The sequence below is a fragment of the Ursus arctos genome, unplaced genomic scaffold, assembly GCF_023065955.2.
Source record: "Ursus arctos isolate Adak ecotype North America unplaced genomic scaffold, UrsArc2.0 scaffold_19, whole genome shotgun sequence".
In the NCBI taxonomy this organism is placed as follows: domain Eukaryota; kingdom Metazoa; phylum Chordata; class Mammalia; order Carnivora; family Ursidae; genus Ursus; species Ursus arctos.
The window spans coordinates 56,109,312-56,125,702 of NW_026622863.1; the positions used below are offsets into that span (position 1 = coordinate 56,109,312).

Sequence of the window (16,391 nt, forward strand, 5' to 3'; positions counted from 1 at the left end):
CAGGGCAAAAGAGGGGGCAACGCCCTCAGAGTCACAAAGTTCTGTCATTTCCTTCCCTGTTGTTGCTTCTCTGGAAGTCTCCTGGGAATCACCCTCTTCACCTCTTCTTGCTTACAGAAGAAACCAGGTTAAGTGTCTGGACCTGCCCCACCTTCCTGTCCCTATCTAGGCACTGGGAAGCAAGGGCAGAGTCCTTACTCAATTTATTGGGTGAGAGAGGTATTGAAGGTCCTATGAACTTTGTCAAGGATTCTTCTTCCCTCATGTCGGATCCAGCCCCCAACTCTGGGCAGCCCCCCATGGTTTCCTGAGGTACAATGAAGAGATGATGCACTTCCATTTAGACTCTTTTGCTATTCGGTCTGCTGTATGCAGTTTCAAGATTTCCCTATACATTTCCTCCCAGATGACCCTCCATGACTACAATGAATGAATATTTGTCTTTCCCAAGCATTTAAGAAAATTTAACATATATTTTATAATTTTATTTTATATTTATATATAAATTTTTAAAATATATATCATATATTATACAATATATATAAAATTTATATTATATAAAATCTATATATATTCATATTTATACTTATATATAATCTATAATTTAAATATATATTTATATTTATATATAATTCATATATATTTTTATATATAAATTATATTTTATTAAAATATTAAATATATTTTAATAAAAATGTTTAAAATATTTTAATATTTATATATTTATATATAATTTATAATTTAAATATATAAATATATATTTATATTTATATATAAAATTTAATATATAATATATTGTATATAATTTATATGTATAAATTTTATATAAATTTATATATATAATTTTAAAATATATATTTATATATTATATATTTTAATATATATTATATTATATAGATATAAAATATATATTATATATGTTTATATATGTTATATATAATATAAAATTTAAAATATACAATATATAATAATATATAAATTTTCAAACATGTTAAATATATGACATATAACATATAAAATATATATTATAAAATATAAAATGTTTATATTTTAGATATTTATATGACATATATATTTACATATACAATATCTAAGTTTTTATATATTATTATATTGTATACTACATATACTATTATTATATATCATTTTATGCTCCTGAGTGAGGAACCCTGAAAGATACTGAGCCCTTTGTATGTTTCTGTTGCATTTCTCTGTCTGATTTGGAGATGGCCGCGCTTGCAGCATCAAGAAAAAGTGTCCTTGGAGTCCAGTTCTAAGGATTGCTTCCAGTACCCAGATTCCTCACCTTTGTCTTTGTTCCTTCTGTCGGTCTTGCTAAAAGGCCTGTGGTCCAGAGTTCCTCAGGCTTCCTTAGTCCCAGGTTCTCCTCCTCATTTGAATACGACAGCTGGGAGACAAGGGCCCCCCCCACACACACATCATGGGACACCTCCTGGTCCTGTCCATGTGTCCAAAGGCGTGACAACAGTTCTTGCACATTATCTGTGGGTTGAAGAAAAGGGCGGTCAGTAAGTCAGCATCAATCATGGGCAGCTTTCAAAGGTTATCATCAAGACATATTTTTTGATTTGGGAGTTGGTTTTTCTGGAGGGGACACAGACACGTGGCCTGTGAAATTCATGATGCAATCAACAGTCATATCCACACCCATTTTATATAGGGACACAAGGGGGGCACCTGGGTGGCTCAGTCAGTTAAGTGTCTGCCTTCAACTCAGGTCATGATCCCGGGGCCCCGCATCAGACTCCCTGCTCCTCAGGGGAGCCTGCTTCTCCCTCTCCTTCTGCCTGCCACTCCCCCTGCTTGTGCTCTCTCTCTGTCAAAAAAAAAAAAAAAAAAAAAAAAACACACCAATCTTCAATAGGGACACCAGGAGAAAAGATCAAAAGGTCTCAAGATGAGGGTGATGACTGGGCTGTCCTTATCAGCTCAGATTGTGCACGCCGATCAAACTCCACGGGGCACAATGTAGCTTCCGGGATAACTGAGGAAGGATGAGGATGAAGGGAAGCTTCAGCGGGCCTTTATATTGCTGGAGGAGGCCCCTCTCAAGCACTGGCACTAACCTCATCAGCTCTACACAATCCAGTTTGATCTAGTCATCCCCCAAGATATAAAGGCATCATTTACTTCCTGTTTACTTTTCCTCTGCATTTTTGTTTTACCACGCCTGTATGTATCTGATATCATCAACCATTATTTGATAAGTTTCATTTCCAAGCATTTAAGAAACGTTAACATATACGTATACACTTTTAAAGCTATATATTACTTCCTGCAAGTGCAAGATAGTACACACGTCAACAGATGGTTTAATTCTGTATCATGACACTTCTCTCTACTGTTTCTGGAAAATCCCCTTTTTATGCAATTACCTCTAGTTCATTCCATTTCACCACTGTTGGGTATTTACTTGTGTTGACGAACTGGACTTTATGGTTTTAATCTCTGATCCTATTCATGGGCATTTGTTGTTTCTAGTGTTTTCCTGCCCCTGGCAATGCTGCCGTGAACATACTTGGGATATGTTCTTGTTTGCTATGATCCTCCCTGTTGCTACGAACAGAAAGTAAGGAACTAAATTCCCGCATCACGGTGCTCATGCATCTTCATGTTTAAACAGATTTTTAAAAATTTTTTAAAGATTGTACTTATTTATTTTGAGAGAATGAGAGAGAGCCCAAGAGCAAGGTGAGGGGCAGAGGGAGAAGCAGACTCCCTCCTGAGCAGAGAGCCCAATGCAGGGCTCCATCCCAGGACTCCAGGATCACGACCTGAGCCAAAGGCAGACGCTTAGTCAACTAAGCCACCCAGGCGCCCCCATGCATCTTCCTGTTTAGCGACCATATTGTCCCCTGAAGTGGTTAAGTCAATCACACCCACACTCATCCTGGAGGAGAGTCTTCAATTCCCCATATCATTGCTACACCCGGTAATGTACGAATTTTCACTACTGGTATGCATGTGAAATGCCCGTGAGTTTATTTCCATTTGTTTTATTATCAGCAATGCTGTATGTAACATAATAAAATATTCATAGGTTTACTAACTGATGAATTGTCTTTTTGAATTTCTTTTCCAATTCATTGTGGATTGTTTTCCTTTCGTTTTAATGGGTAGACATTAGTTTTTATATATCCTGGATATATTTCTGGGTGATGGGAATTGCAAGTATGTGCTTCCACTTTGTAACTAATCTTAAATTATATTTTCAGACAGAAGGTACCATATTTAGTGATATAATAAGTAATAGTAATAGTAATGTAGGAACTTTGTTTAGATCCTGATTCAAAAAAAACAATTTAGGGGCGCCTGGGTTGCACAGTGGTTAAGCGTCTGCCTTCAGCTCAGGGCATGATCCTGACGTTATGGGATCGAGCCCCACATCAGGCTCCTCTGCTGGGAGCCTGCTTCTTCCTCTCCCACTCCCCCTGCTTGTGTTCCCTCTCTCACTGGCTGTCTCTCTCTCTGTCAAATAAATAAATAAATAAAATCTTTAAAAAATAACAATTTAAAGAATGTGTTTGAAAAAAAATGTGTTGGAATCATTTGGGAGAATATGAATAATGAACTGGGTATTAGATGATATTTAGCAATTTAAAAATAGGGGCACCTGGCTGGCTCAGTCAGTAGAGAAAGGGACTCTTGATCTCGGGGTTGTAAGTTCGAGCCCCACATTGGATGCAGAGGTTACTTAAAAATAAAATCTTTAAAATAAAAAATAAATTAAACAATAATTTTGTGATGTGATAGCCTGGGAGTCTTCCTATTATCTCTTATATCCTTGAATAATTATTTATTAGAGGTGAATCTTAATGGCTCACAACTTGTTTATCAGAGAAATACAGAATTCTAGGATTTGCATCAAAGATTTCCAGCTCCATTTACCACCCAACCCCCATCCCAAAGGAAAAGTTTGGAGTGGATGATACAAGACTGGTAAAACGCTGACATATTTTGAAGTGATCTTAAGGGTAAACAGAGATTCGTTGTATTTTAATTGTGTGAATGCTTGAAATTTCCATATTAAAAGCTCTAAAAAATAATATTGGGAAATTATCTTCACCATTAATTATTTTTAGTTCTTTGCTGGCTTCATTTTTATATAAAGATGTGTCTGTCAGATATACTCATAGGTTAAGATTGACTCGTAAATTTTCCTACAGAGACATCCAGTCCTTAAAGATCCAGGGCAGAGTTCCTGCTCTCTTTTGCCAAGAATGGGAACATGGGAGAGAAATACTCCACTTGCGTAATGGGTCTGGTAGACATTTTTTTAAGATCTGATTTTCCTGTGACTTATACAGAATGAAATTATCAGTGAGAAGAATACTGAAAACATGTTTTTCATAGATATGGAAGAAACCCTTCTGGTGAGCCTACGTAATCCTTGTACCCTCCCTTGGGCAGACTCACTTCTCCTTTCACGGTGGAAGAAACATCAGAAATCTCTCAGGGTCTTAAATAGTTGTGGGTGGGAGTTGGGCCAGAAGTAAGATAAGGAGGAGTCCCCTGTCTTCCAGTCCCTCTGCACCCGGCTTTGCTGTCCTGCTTTTTGACACCATGACAGGACCCTACAAAAGTCTCCCTCCCCTTAGCTGCGTGGGGCTTCGCAGTGGAAACACAACCACCAGCATCCCTCCTACTAGACCAGCCCAGGTTCTGAGCAGCGGCAGAAGCTACAGGAAGATGGAATTTTTTTCCAGCCAATAGGAGCAAGCCACGCCCTGCGGAGGGGCCTATAAAAGGCAGGTCCTGGCGACCAATCCACATTCTGGAGTCCGAGTGTTGCAGAGAGAGGAGTCTCCCTGTCGGCTTCAAGATGGACTCGGGAACTGAAGGCTCAGACCCGCGCAGCCCCTCCATGCGACACTCCACTGCCCAGCCGCCCTGCCAACAGAATTCTTTAGAAGAAAGGGACTCAGATGTGGCGGAGAAACCACTCGAAGGAAAAGAGGAGACATTCTCTTCCCAGTTAAGAGAGAGCTGCACCCAGAGGCAAGGTAGGGATCTGGGCAGTTTGTGTTTGGAGGCTGGGAGGAGGGGTAGGGGCCAGGGTTTTATTTTGAGATGGGTGATAGGAAATGTCACCCAGCCCTTAAGGGGGCTTTGAGAAATATGGCAATGGTCCCCTGGAACCATATTGCTCCGGTCCACCTTTGACACTGGCTGAACCTCAGTTGAGAGAACTGTCCACAAAGTCAGATCGAGGATGGACTAGAGTTCTGTGGCCTTCGAGGGAGGCCAGTCACCTAAACTTCCTTTTCCTCCAGGGTCAGAGCCCAGGACTGATAAGGAAAATTCCAAGGAAACTGAGCTCAAAAGAGACAGCGGCATCTCCGGATCAGGTAAGAGTTTATTGTCCTGGGGAGGAGGGACGGGACGTGGAGTAACTCAGTCTCCGCGGTCAGGGAACTGGGAGCTCTGTGGCCCCGTTGCAGATCCTGGACTTTAGGGACAGCTGGGAACCTAGTTTTGGTTGCCAGCTTTGGTCCTTGCGTGTCCAGGATGGACGCGGGTGTTGAGGCATCCTGTTGGTGGCAGTCACAAGACTCTCTTTATCCACAGAATCGGAAAGCTGCTCCAGTTGGGAGGACTCCAGGAAGAGGAAAATCAGTTCGGGTGACAGCACCTGTGATGGAGCAGGTAGGATCTTGCTCTGGGCTGGAGGTGCTGACACAAGAGCAGGTCACACACGCAGGGTGTGGGCACGGAGGGAGGGATCTGTTGAGTGGCTGAAGTGAGTCAGGAGACTGTGGAATCCAGGGAGCATTTGGGGACCCTTGATGGGCACGGCGTCGCCTCATCCCATCAAGGGACGGGGCGGGACGGAGTAGGAGACAGGAGTAGGAGACATTCCCTACACCCTAGGGAATGGGGGTCCCTGGGGATCCATTTGGCAGGTTGTCACCCACGTGCTTCCTCTCTCTGCAGGGGCCTCCCTAGCACATGAGCGCAGTGTGACTCCGCGAAGGAAGAAACGCAGGGCGCCCGAGGACCGCGGCCGCGAGAGCCGGGAGCCCGCGGACGCCTGTCCCAGGAGACGCGGGGCGCCGGGCGCGGGGCGCGGCCGGCGGAACAGATGCCGGTCCCCAGGAGTCCGGCCGCCTCCCCTTCGGAAGAGGCTGGTGACCACCCTGCGCGCCCTGTCTGCGGCCATCTATCAGGACGTGGCTCGGGCGTGCGAGCGGCAGAAGCACTCCCCGCTGACCTGGGAGCCGCGCGCGGGGCTCGCGGGGCTCGGCGGACCCCTGTACGCGGCACTGCAGACCGTCTACACCATGGCCAACCAGGCGGCCTACGGCTTCCCTGCCGAGAGCTGGCTGGTCCCAGGCCCGCCGCCGGGCCCCGGGGCTCGCGCTGGGGGTGGAGGGGAAGCCCGGGGGCCCGCCCCTCCCCGGGGCCCGAGCTAGGCTGCCCGAGCTCCGTCCGGCCCGCGCGCGTCCGCAGAGCCGGGCGCGCAGCTCCGGGGGTGAGAACAAAACCCTGCTACGGCCCCGAGGCTCCCCGAAACCCAGCGGGGTGTGTTTTAGACACAGCGTGTCAGTGAGTGATAGAACCCCGGGTGGTCCGAGGAAAGGTACTCGAAACATGCACTCAGAATGGGGAGATGCCGAGGTTTAAATTTCATGTTAGGCATTTTCGTGTATTTTGAGTATCTTAGGCCGGCCCAGCGTGAGTTTATACTGAGAACAAATATCAGGGTGCAATTCACATGTATTTGTGTTTAAGGTGTAGCGAAGTAAGCATACCTATATCATCCCCTTTGACCCTGAAAAGGCTGTTAAGTCTTTGGCAGGACCGAGACCACAGGCCGGGGGTAGCATTCTGTGGGGACAGATGGCGCAATTGTTCAGTTTGATAAAATCATGGTGAAGTCACCAGGTCACTTTCTCTGCTTTTCAACTATTTTATATAAAACCTGAGTCAAAATATATTAATGTGTTGACCGTATGTATTTATTCTTACAGCTGGCACGTATTATATGCCTAATTTTAAATTTTCTTCTATTTTATAGACTTCAAGTTATCCTATTTATGAGAGATATTAAAACTAATGTAGATAGTCATTTTATATTTTTTATTTTATATAGTTTCCTGTTTGTATTTTATACTGGGATCATTCAGTCTTTCATCATATAAATGTATCTAATTTTGTGTAAGAAAAATAAACATTTTTGGGTATTGTCTTGTCTTTGGTTCATAATTTCCATATTACATGTGATGAAATAAAAATTCATACTTCTCATGTATCCTACTTATCCAGATGGAGTTTGTTTTCTGGCTGGTGTGGGTTAGGAGGCTGCTTTCTTTTCACCTCTACTGCATTTCCACCTTGACTTTCCTCCACCAAGCAGCTCTTATTGGAGGTAGGGGGTGGGAGTTAATGATCCCAATGAATGGGGCGATTCAATGATAATATATTACAAAGCAATTTGAACCCATGACATGGCTTCAAATTATATAAAACAAATGCCTGCATATGTACAAAAATTACAATTTGGAAGTTATATTTGGGGGTTGGGGATACAATTACAAAAGGATCAAAAAAATAAAATTTTAAAATAGTAAAACAAAATCGAAATAAAATATTGGAATATTTTTGCTTATTGGAATATTATTGCTTAAAAAAGCAAAAACAAAATCGAAATAAAATATTGGAATAAATCCAATAAAAATGTATCAAATGTATATGAGAAACTATATAAAATTTCTGAAATATTTGAAAGTAGACATGCACAAATATAAAATCACACCGCTTTTCTTGGGTAGGACAACTCCATATTATCAAACACCAATCCCTAAGCTAATTATATGAATTGAATTTGGTCCTGATAGAGATACCATCAGTTACTCATTGGAGCCAGGCATGTTACTGCAAAAAAACCCTACAGATAAAAATACAAATAAGGATAGGCAGGAAAACTGTGAAAAAGAAAAAAAAAAATGAGGATGAAGTTTTAGTTAAGCAAGATGAATAAGCTCCAGAGATCTGTATAATATTGTACAGATAGTCATCAGTGTATTGCACACTTAAAAAGCCATGAAGAGGTGGGGCGCCTGGGTGGCACAGCGGTTAAGCGTCTGCCTTCGGCTCAGGGCGTGATCCCGGCGTTACGGGATCGAGCCCCACATCAGGCTCCTCCGCTATGAGCCTGCTTCTTCCTCTCCCACTCCCCCTGCTTGTGTTCCCTCTCTCGCTGGCTGTCTCTATCTCTGTCGAATAAATAAATAAAATCTTTAAAAAAAAATCCATGAAGAGGGTAGATCTCATCTTAAGCGTTCTGAAAAATAAAGAAAAACGAGGAAAAAATAAGGCTAGCTAGCTCTAGGAAACATGTTGTTTCTTGAATAAGATCAGTAGAGATAAAAATTCAAAAACAGGCCAAAGTATTAGAGAAAGTTAATAAGCAAGAAAATTTTGGGGATGACATCATTCATACTTGGGGTTTGGGAACATAACATCACAAAGGTAAGAAACTGATCTACCCTCACATCCTATAACAAGGTAAAGGTCCAATGAAAAATACAAACGGATGACCAAAAAAAAAAAAAAAAAAGCCTCTTTTCAATACAGACTCTGCCTATTGAATTGAAATAGAAAATACACACCGACTCCCTCCTGCTGCCAGGACAGTGGGCTTCGTGTGAAGGTCATGGCAGCCAATACACGTGGGAGGGAGGCAGTGAGATCCTAAGATAAGGGTTTGTGGTTCTTGGACCTCCCCTCCCCTCGGAACTGCAATAATCATCTCACCTGCAGCGGCAGTGAGAGGTCAGGCTTGGGGAACTGACATTGTCATTGAAAAACTTTTTTCCCCCAGGTGCTACTTGCCAAAAAAGAATTACAAATTCCAACTTAGCATCTGTCAGGTGTTTGGGAGAGCCGGCTCTCTTTTCCACAAGCCCTGGAGGTAGACAAGAATCAGGGCAGGAAATGCTGAGGTCCGATAGGTGAGGGACTCTTAGTGAAACACCTGAATTTCACTGGATTCTCTGCCCAAATTTGTTTCTTCAACTCATTTATACCATTTTACGCTTTGTGCTATAATTCAATACTAAGAAATTCTACCCCAAATAGAGTTCTAATATTCAGACCACTCAGATGCCCTATCATTTAAGTTATAAGCATAGAGATGAAATCAAAGTACTCGAAAAGGATTTGCAGAGTTAAAATCAAAGAGAAGAACACGTGGATGATAATTTACATTGGGAATCATTGGACTTCTATGCACAAGTCAGTGCCAATATAGTTGAAAGTGTAGATGATACGGAAATTTGTTAGGAAATTATGCTTTCCCAATATCGATCTCCTTAGTGGTAACAGGAAGTCTAACAGAGCAATATCTACCAAAAGGGAGAAGGTTATGAGACCCTCACAAATGAAAGCACCAGATTAGACGGTTATTTTTTTTAAGGTTTTATTTATTTATTCATGAGAGAGAGAGGCAGAGGGAGAAGCAGGCTCCCCACACAGCAGGGAGCACGACGCGAGACTAGATCCCAGGACCCTGGGATCATGACCTGAGCCACAGGCAGGCGCTTAACCAACTGAGCCACCCAGGCGCCCCAGGATCAAATGGTTAAAGGGGCGGATTCTATCATTCCTTTAACTCTCATACAAGCCAATGCTCATTTAAACAGCACTGGGTGGTTACCACATCTTCCCACAGCTGTATTTTTGCTGAGTTTTCAGTAATCAGCTCCGACTGCTTTTATAATTAAGAAATGTGAATTCAAAGTAATCCTTTGTTTTCCCTACACACAAACACACAATTTGATCCACACCCACTATCGAATACTCCCCATACCCAGGTCAGAGATTAGAGCCACAGTGGTGGTCAACCCCTAGTTCACAAACGCACAAATGCACAAACATTACACACAGCTGCAAACACCCATGCGTATGTGCAACACACACTCAAACGCACAGCCACATACCCGCACACACGTACACACACTCGCAAACACTCCACAGCAAACTCACACTCATGACCACATTCATCAAACACAAGCATACACTTGCACAAGCACACTCACATTTACACACACTTGTGCGTACGCTCACGTTCCCAGTCCCATGTAAGTGATCACATTCATAGTCAGCGTGCACGTGTGTATCTCAGTAATGTGCTCGTATGTGGAAGAACGCAGGAATCTCCTGACCTTGGATGCCTGAAGATGGGGGAGAGGAGGACCTCCCACCTTTTTCACTCCTTCCATCCCTGCAACAAGCCACAAAGACGATATTTACCATGTGCGATATTTTAAAGTGCTGCGAGCATTGCCAGGGCGGAGCTGGCACGTTGCAGGTGTGTTGACAGAGCAAGGTACAAATGAGGATGGACGGAGGGGTTAGAGGTGGTGTGCGGAGAGCACGGGAGTGTGGAGGATGCAGAAGGCTTCAAAGGCAGGTCATGCCACAATACTCGATAAAAGCAGACAGGTACAGAAAAGCAAGGGGGGAGGCTAAAATGAAGCCTGAAGTACTGGATCAGAGTCAGGGACACATGAACACATACTTAGCTGTAGAGATGAAAGTACACAGGTAGATGAAGAGAAAACTATAAATAGATGTATGTGTAAACAGAGATTTCGTAGGTCCGTCTACTCAGAGGGCCTAACGGCACTGAAATGACTGGAGCAAGGAGAACCCCCAGCACCCACATCTTGTATCTAACACTGTTCTCTACTCAAAGGCTCCTTGGAGATACGACTGACTCAATGGCAGGAGCAGGGAAAATACAAGATGAGCCTGGAGCCTCCTGCAGTGACAACACGTAAAAGGAAGGAAGTGCTCAAAAAACACAAAACTGGGGGCCGCCTGGGTAGCTCAGGTGGTTAAGCGGCTGCCTTCTGCTCAGGTCATGATCTCAGGGTCCTGGGGTCAAGCCCCACGGCGGGCTCCCTGCTCAACGCGGAGTCGGCTTCTCCTCTCCCTCTGCCTCTCCCCAGCTCGCGCCCCAGCACGCGCACTCTCTCCCAGATAAATAAATAAAATCTTAAAAAAAAAAAAACAACGGGGACATATCAAAGGGCTACAGTAGCCAAACTTGAAAGGGCTTCTGCACCGCACGCTGTCCACAATTCCCTGATACCAACTGGCCGTCCTGCAATTCCATGTAATTCTGACATTCTCTGCTTAGCACAGACCCCCCAAGCTAAGGGCAAGGTCCTTCCCGAGACTGCCCCCAGTCACAAGTCACACCACAAGGCAGGCATTCCCAAGCTGGGGCATCTGCCAGCCAGCTACCGATTTAAGGCGCCCCACAATCCCCTCTGGTTGGATATTTGCGGGGAAGACTCACAGACCTCAGAAAAGTGCTATACTTAGGATGATCCTTGATGAAGTTAATTCGTGTATCGGGACCCGTCAAACAGAGGCCACCCCAGTGGCCCGGCCCACATCACAAATCTAAACCGAAGTCAGCCTGCTCTTACGGGAAACACTGGCAAGAAACCTAACGTACGCGGATCGCAATCCTCCAACTCAGCTTTAGCCGCCGACCTTACCGCAGAAAACAGCGCCTGCTGGCTTTGTAAGGAAATCCCTGCCCTCCTAGTCAGTCTCTGCGCTGCCTCTTCTAAAACTCCCTCTCGTCCCAAATCCCCCGGGAAGGGCGCTCCACCCTGTGAGGCTCTGTCCTCCCGCAGACAAAGGGTTGTCTTCCCTTGAATAAAAGACAGCAAACTTGTTGCGACACTGTTTTAGTTTTGTCATTTGACATCATCTTATCATAAAGGACAGCAATAAAGAGCGGAACGAAGGCATTCAGAGAGCAAGATCTGGGAGGGTTACCCACGTAGTAGCTTCTGTCCCCCCCTCCCCAAGAAGCTCCCTGGAGCGTCTCTGGATTTTTAAACTAAGGTCTCATTCCCTAGGCATGGTTGGTTAAATGACTGGCCCGTATGACTGAACTCAATCCCCAGTCAGCCTCCTTCTTCTCCCCAGAGGTTGGGCAGCTGAGCGTTCCAATCCAATCATGTAGTTGGTCTTTCAAAGTGTTCAGTCCCCCGTTCTGAAGCTATGTGGGGAACCCCTGCCCACAGTTGCCTCCTTAGTATAATAAAGACACTCCTACCACCCAGAAAATCCCAAAGGGTTTTGAAGCTCTGAGCCAGGAACCTGAGACAAAGACCAGATGTGTATGTATACACACACACACACACACACACACACACACACACACACACATTTCTATTATACCATGGCTCCCAGTGACCAATGCTGGAACAATTTAAGCAACAAAATAAATTACATAGTAATGAATTATAGCACAAAGTGTAAAAAAAGTATAAATGAGTTGAAGAAACAAATAAATGAGGCAGAAGTGACACGGCTTCCACACAGAAGAACGGCGAAGAATATATGGGGCTACTTTGCCCTCCAGAAAGTGGCACTTAATTGAACACCTCACCCCCACCCTTATGCACCCCTCCTTCACTCCCCCCACACTTGACCGTGAGCTGCGCTTAGAGTCTTCCAAAGAATAGAGCATGGGAAGGCACGCACAGGAATTTTACAGTGGAGAAGCCTGGTAGACACTACCTTAACTAACTGACGAGATTAACATCGTCCAAGATAACTCATGTTAACTGCATGAACCTCTCAGGCCGCATGCTGGGATGAGATGTGATATTCTTCTCAAAAACCCATAAACCAGTCTATCCAAGAGAAACGCTTCAGACAAATTCAACGTTAGAGGCATGCTAAGACGTACGGGACCAGTACTGCTCAAACTGGTCATGACCAACAAGGAAGATCTGAGAAAATGTCACAGAGCGGAAGAGCCTAGCGGAGACAGAATGACTACATACAATGTGACGTCCCGGATTGGATCCTGATAGAGAAAAATGATGGTGTTAAAACAACTGAAATGTAAATAAAGTCTGGAGTTTAGGTAATAGTAACATACTAATGTTGTTTCCTTAGTTTTTGACAAAAGAACCATGGTAAAGTTACGATGGTAACAGTTGGGGGACTGGGTGAGAGATATTTTGGAACTCAGTGTTATCTTTACAAATGTTCCGCAAGTCTAAAGTTATTTCAAAATAAAATGTTTACTTTTTAAAATTGCAAACGTTTATGATTTAATAACAGAGAATTATATTAAAATATTTCTTTTTTAAAAGATTTTAAGCAATCTCTACACCCAGTGTGGGGCTTGAACTCACAATCCCGAGATTAGGAGTCTAATGCTCTACCCACTGAGCCAGCCAGGCGCTCCTAAAGTATTTCTATGTTTGAGTTAATATCCTTTTATTTTTCCTTTCAAAAGTGTCCATTCTGCTCCGGTGGGGATTTCAAAAGCGATTATACTCCTCGTTAAACAAAATATATTCACATCTTCCAGCTTCAAATCGCTTCTCATCTACTGTCCCACGCTTGATGAAATGCTGCTCTGTAACCTCTTGTATCCTCAAGTTGGAAAAGCAGAAGTCCATCTTGAAATGTCTTTTCGCCAACCTAGCCAACTGCCATCAAGCTTTAACACAGAACATCTACCTTCTAAACATCCCCAAAGTCCATTCAATCTTTTCCACCTCTTACATTCCTCTTTGTTCCCTGCAGTTTACTCTTCAAATGTTGACCTGAAAATATTTTAATATGCTCATCTTTTCCATTAGCGTTATCATATTTCAAATGTCCCCAGTTTCTCTTGGATATAAAGCACAATATTCGCAACACAGCCTCTAAAGCCAGCAATAAGTAAAACCTGATTTTTCCCTCCAGCTTCACCCCAGGCCATTTGCATCACAAATCAGGACCACTGTTCCCATCCCTAGTTCCTGGAAAGACTATCCATATGCTATTCCCTCTTACCCAACTGTCTTTACAATTCCAAGCTCAGGTACATCTTGGAAAATTTTAATATATCTCGATTTGAAAGTTACACATTCAAAGATATTTCCAATATCTTCACATTATTTCAGGACTGTTCTATGGAATCTTAACTTCTCCACTGTAACTGTTAATAAAAATACAACTATCTAAGTACACACATGTTAATTACAGAAGAGTTCATGTACCGTGCTACTGTTATTTACTACTTTATATTAGGCCAGTGTCAGTCTGTCTTGCTCACCCCCCTCTCTGCAATGAAACTGGATCATAATTGTTCTTAACATGCTTTGAGGTCTGAGTGCATCCATGATTGAACAGGAGGAGGAGAACTCATATTTCTCTGATGAGATGAGAGAATTATGTATTTCTTCCACAGCAGACGCAGTAGAGCCTGGCTATGCTGGGGTCGTGGCTCATGAGAACAAAAGGACTAATGGTTGGAAAACATGCAGTGATCAGTACTGCGGTGTTCACCAGCCACCAACTGGAATCATCAGAGAGAGCCACGTAAACATAAATGATGGAGGAGAGGGCGTAAAATGACACAAAGGTGATCACCAAAACAAGGACGCTTTGGATGGCTCTGGACTCAGGGGACGGTCTGGGGGAGAGACTGTTCCTATGGATGTGTTGGACCCTCTGCTTGTGCCTATAAAGGAGGAAAACCATGGAGCTGCTGGCCAAGGTCATGAGTCCCAAACACAAACTGTCATGGACAGATGTCACTGCTACATACACTGAGTCTGAGATCTTGGCACGATGCTGTGAAGCAGGACAATATCCAAAACCTCTTCTCTTTGTAGTATTTTTGTTGCTCCATTTACCAGACATATAGATGGGAAAAAACACATTCACCACCATGTGCAGCACCCAACACAGGATACTGGAGGGGCCGACGTACTTGGGAGCTTTCACTTTAAGCTCCGCCCACCTGGAGTTCCCAGGGTGGATCGAGATAGCCCGGAAGACACTCAGGAGGCACGTGGAACAAATGGACATACCTCTGGCTACTCTGTGAACGTACAAAAGAATGCAGCATCCGTAATAACTGGTGAAATGTCTCAACCCTAAAGCTGCCATGGTCTTTGGGACTCCGCTAGAGAGAATGACCAAGGAGTTGGCTATAGTCAGGTGCCTGAGAATTAAATCTGTGGATCTTGGCTTGCATCCCCTGAAGTAAAGGGACGTGTAATGATATAAGAGTGGGAAATTCCCCAGGATTCCAACGACTGTCTGGAATAGCAAGATCGTTCCTATATTCAAATCCGCCGAGGTCATTCTGTCATTTTCCAGAACTCAATATTCAAATTCACAGGCAGTGGGTTCTGCATGAAAACATGAGTTTGGGGCTACATTTTCACAGGAAATAAATTCTCCATTTACCTTTCCTTCCCCCTGAGAATTAATATCTAAAATATACTCTCTTTTGTTAAGAGATTTCCCATTTCGTATGTTTCTTTTCATCGCACTTACAACATGTGGGTAATTATTATTCATGCTCTGCCTATTCTAACTTATTTAATAGTCACAACCCTATGAGTAAGGAACTAATATAACTCTCATTTTATAGATGAGGAGAATTTAGCCATGGGCAGTGAAGTGACTCATCTAAACAGCAGTAGAATCAGGATTTGAACCTGGGTAGTCTAGTTGCAATGACATTAGTGTTTACTACTGTACTATACTGTGCCAAGTACCTAGCATGCACGCACGCGTGCACACACACACACAAACACACACACACCTTCTCATATTTTAAATTTATTTTACTGTATAAACTTGGTTTGATAGTTTCCCATTTTTGTTTAAGTATTTCTTTTATAACCAATATAACTAAGGAGTGAGGATTGAGAGGCCTTAATAAATTATAGATGGCACTGAATAATTTTATATGAGCCAATTCGATTTATTTAATGTAGACAAATGTTAGGGTGGCAGCAGAAAAACTCATTTCATTTTTTTGCCTGAACCAAAAACACAATGGCACCCATAACAGAAATTATTCCACAAAATTACTGCTAAATATGGGACATGAATTATATTATAGTGATAATGCATATCAGGGCAGGAAATAAATTAATCCTATAAAGATCACATCACTGTATGTTTATGATTTTAGAATAAACAAACTGCAACTCGAACTGATATTTGATTTGGAAAATATTTGATTGTATTAAAATACAATACAAACATGCAAAATGGAATTTGAAGACTTGGAACCTTAAGCATTTAATAACTGAAAAGCAGAAGTGGTGAATAGTGAGCTGGTAATAACATTGAAATGATTTTTTAAAAGGTTTATTTACTTATTTGAGAGAGAGAGGGAGAGACAGTGCGAGCAGGGGGGAGGAGCAGAGGGAGAAGGAGACAAGCAGATTCCCCTCTGAGTAGGGAGCCTGTCATGGGGCTGGATCCCAGGACCCTGAGACCACAACCTGAGCTGAAATCAAGAGTCGGTTGCTCAACTGACTGAGCCACCCAGGTGCCCCTGAAATGATTTTATTTTTTTTAAAGATTTTATTTAT

At 43.0% G+C, this 16,391-nt stretch overlaps 2 protein-coding genes and 1 non-coding gene across 3 annotated transcripts; 1 reads left to right on the plus strand and 2 right to left on the minus strand.

Moving 5' to 3' along the window:
• Positions 1-4,843: 4,843 nt before the first annotated feature.
• On the plus strand, positions 4,844-6,434 carry LOC113247338 (protein FRG2-like-1). Its single transcript, XM_026488336.2, has 4 exons — positions 4,844-5,024; positions 5,295-5,369; positions 5,590-5,667; positions 5,956-6,434. The coding sequence occupies exons 1-4, from the start codon at positions 4,844-4,846 to the stop codon at positions 6,432-6,434; spliced, it is 813 nt and encodes a 270-aa protein (XP_026344121.2).
• A 6,737-nt stretch (positions 6,435-13,171) lies between these two features.
• Positions 13,172-13,244, minus strand: TRNAR-CCU (transfer RNA arginine (anticodon CCU)). The gene has a single exon. It is a non-coding gene; the product is annotated as a tRNA-Arg (tRNA).
• Positions 13,245-14,223: 979 nt separating this feature from the next.
• On the minus strand, positions 14,224-15,144 carry LOC113247339 (vomeronasal type-1 receptor 2). The gene has a single exon (XM_026488337.2). It carries the CDS (start codon positions 15,142-15,144, stop codon positions 14,224-14,226), a length of 921 nt encoding a protein of 306 aa, XP_026344122.2.
• Positions 15,145-16,391: the final 1,247 nt, after the last annotated feature.

What these genes read in the sequence shown, in the direction of transcription:
- LOC113247338 (XM_026488336.2), top strand. Translation starts at nt 4,844, where the DNA reads ATGGACTCGGGAACTGAAGGCTCAGACCCGCGCAGCCCCTCCATGCGA. An exon ending in CAGCGGCATCTCCGGATCAG is followed by an intron (nt 5,370 to 5,589) that starts GTAAGAGTTTAT and finishes CTTTATCCACAG; the next exon opens with AATCGGAAAGCTGCTCCAGT. An exon ending in CAGCACCTGTGATGGAGCAG is followed by an intron (nt 5,668 to 5,955) that starts GTAGGATCTTGC and finishes CTCTCTCTGCAG; the next exon opens with GGGCCTCCCTAGCACATGAG.
- LOC113247339 (XM_026488337.2), bottom strand. Translation starts at nt 15,144, where the DNA reads ATGACCTCGGCGGATTTGAATATAGGAACGATCTTGCTATTCCAGACA.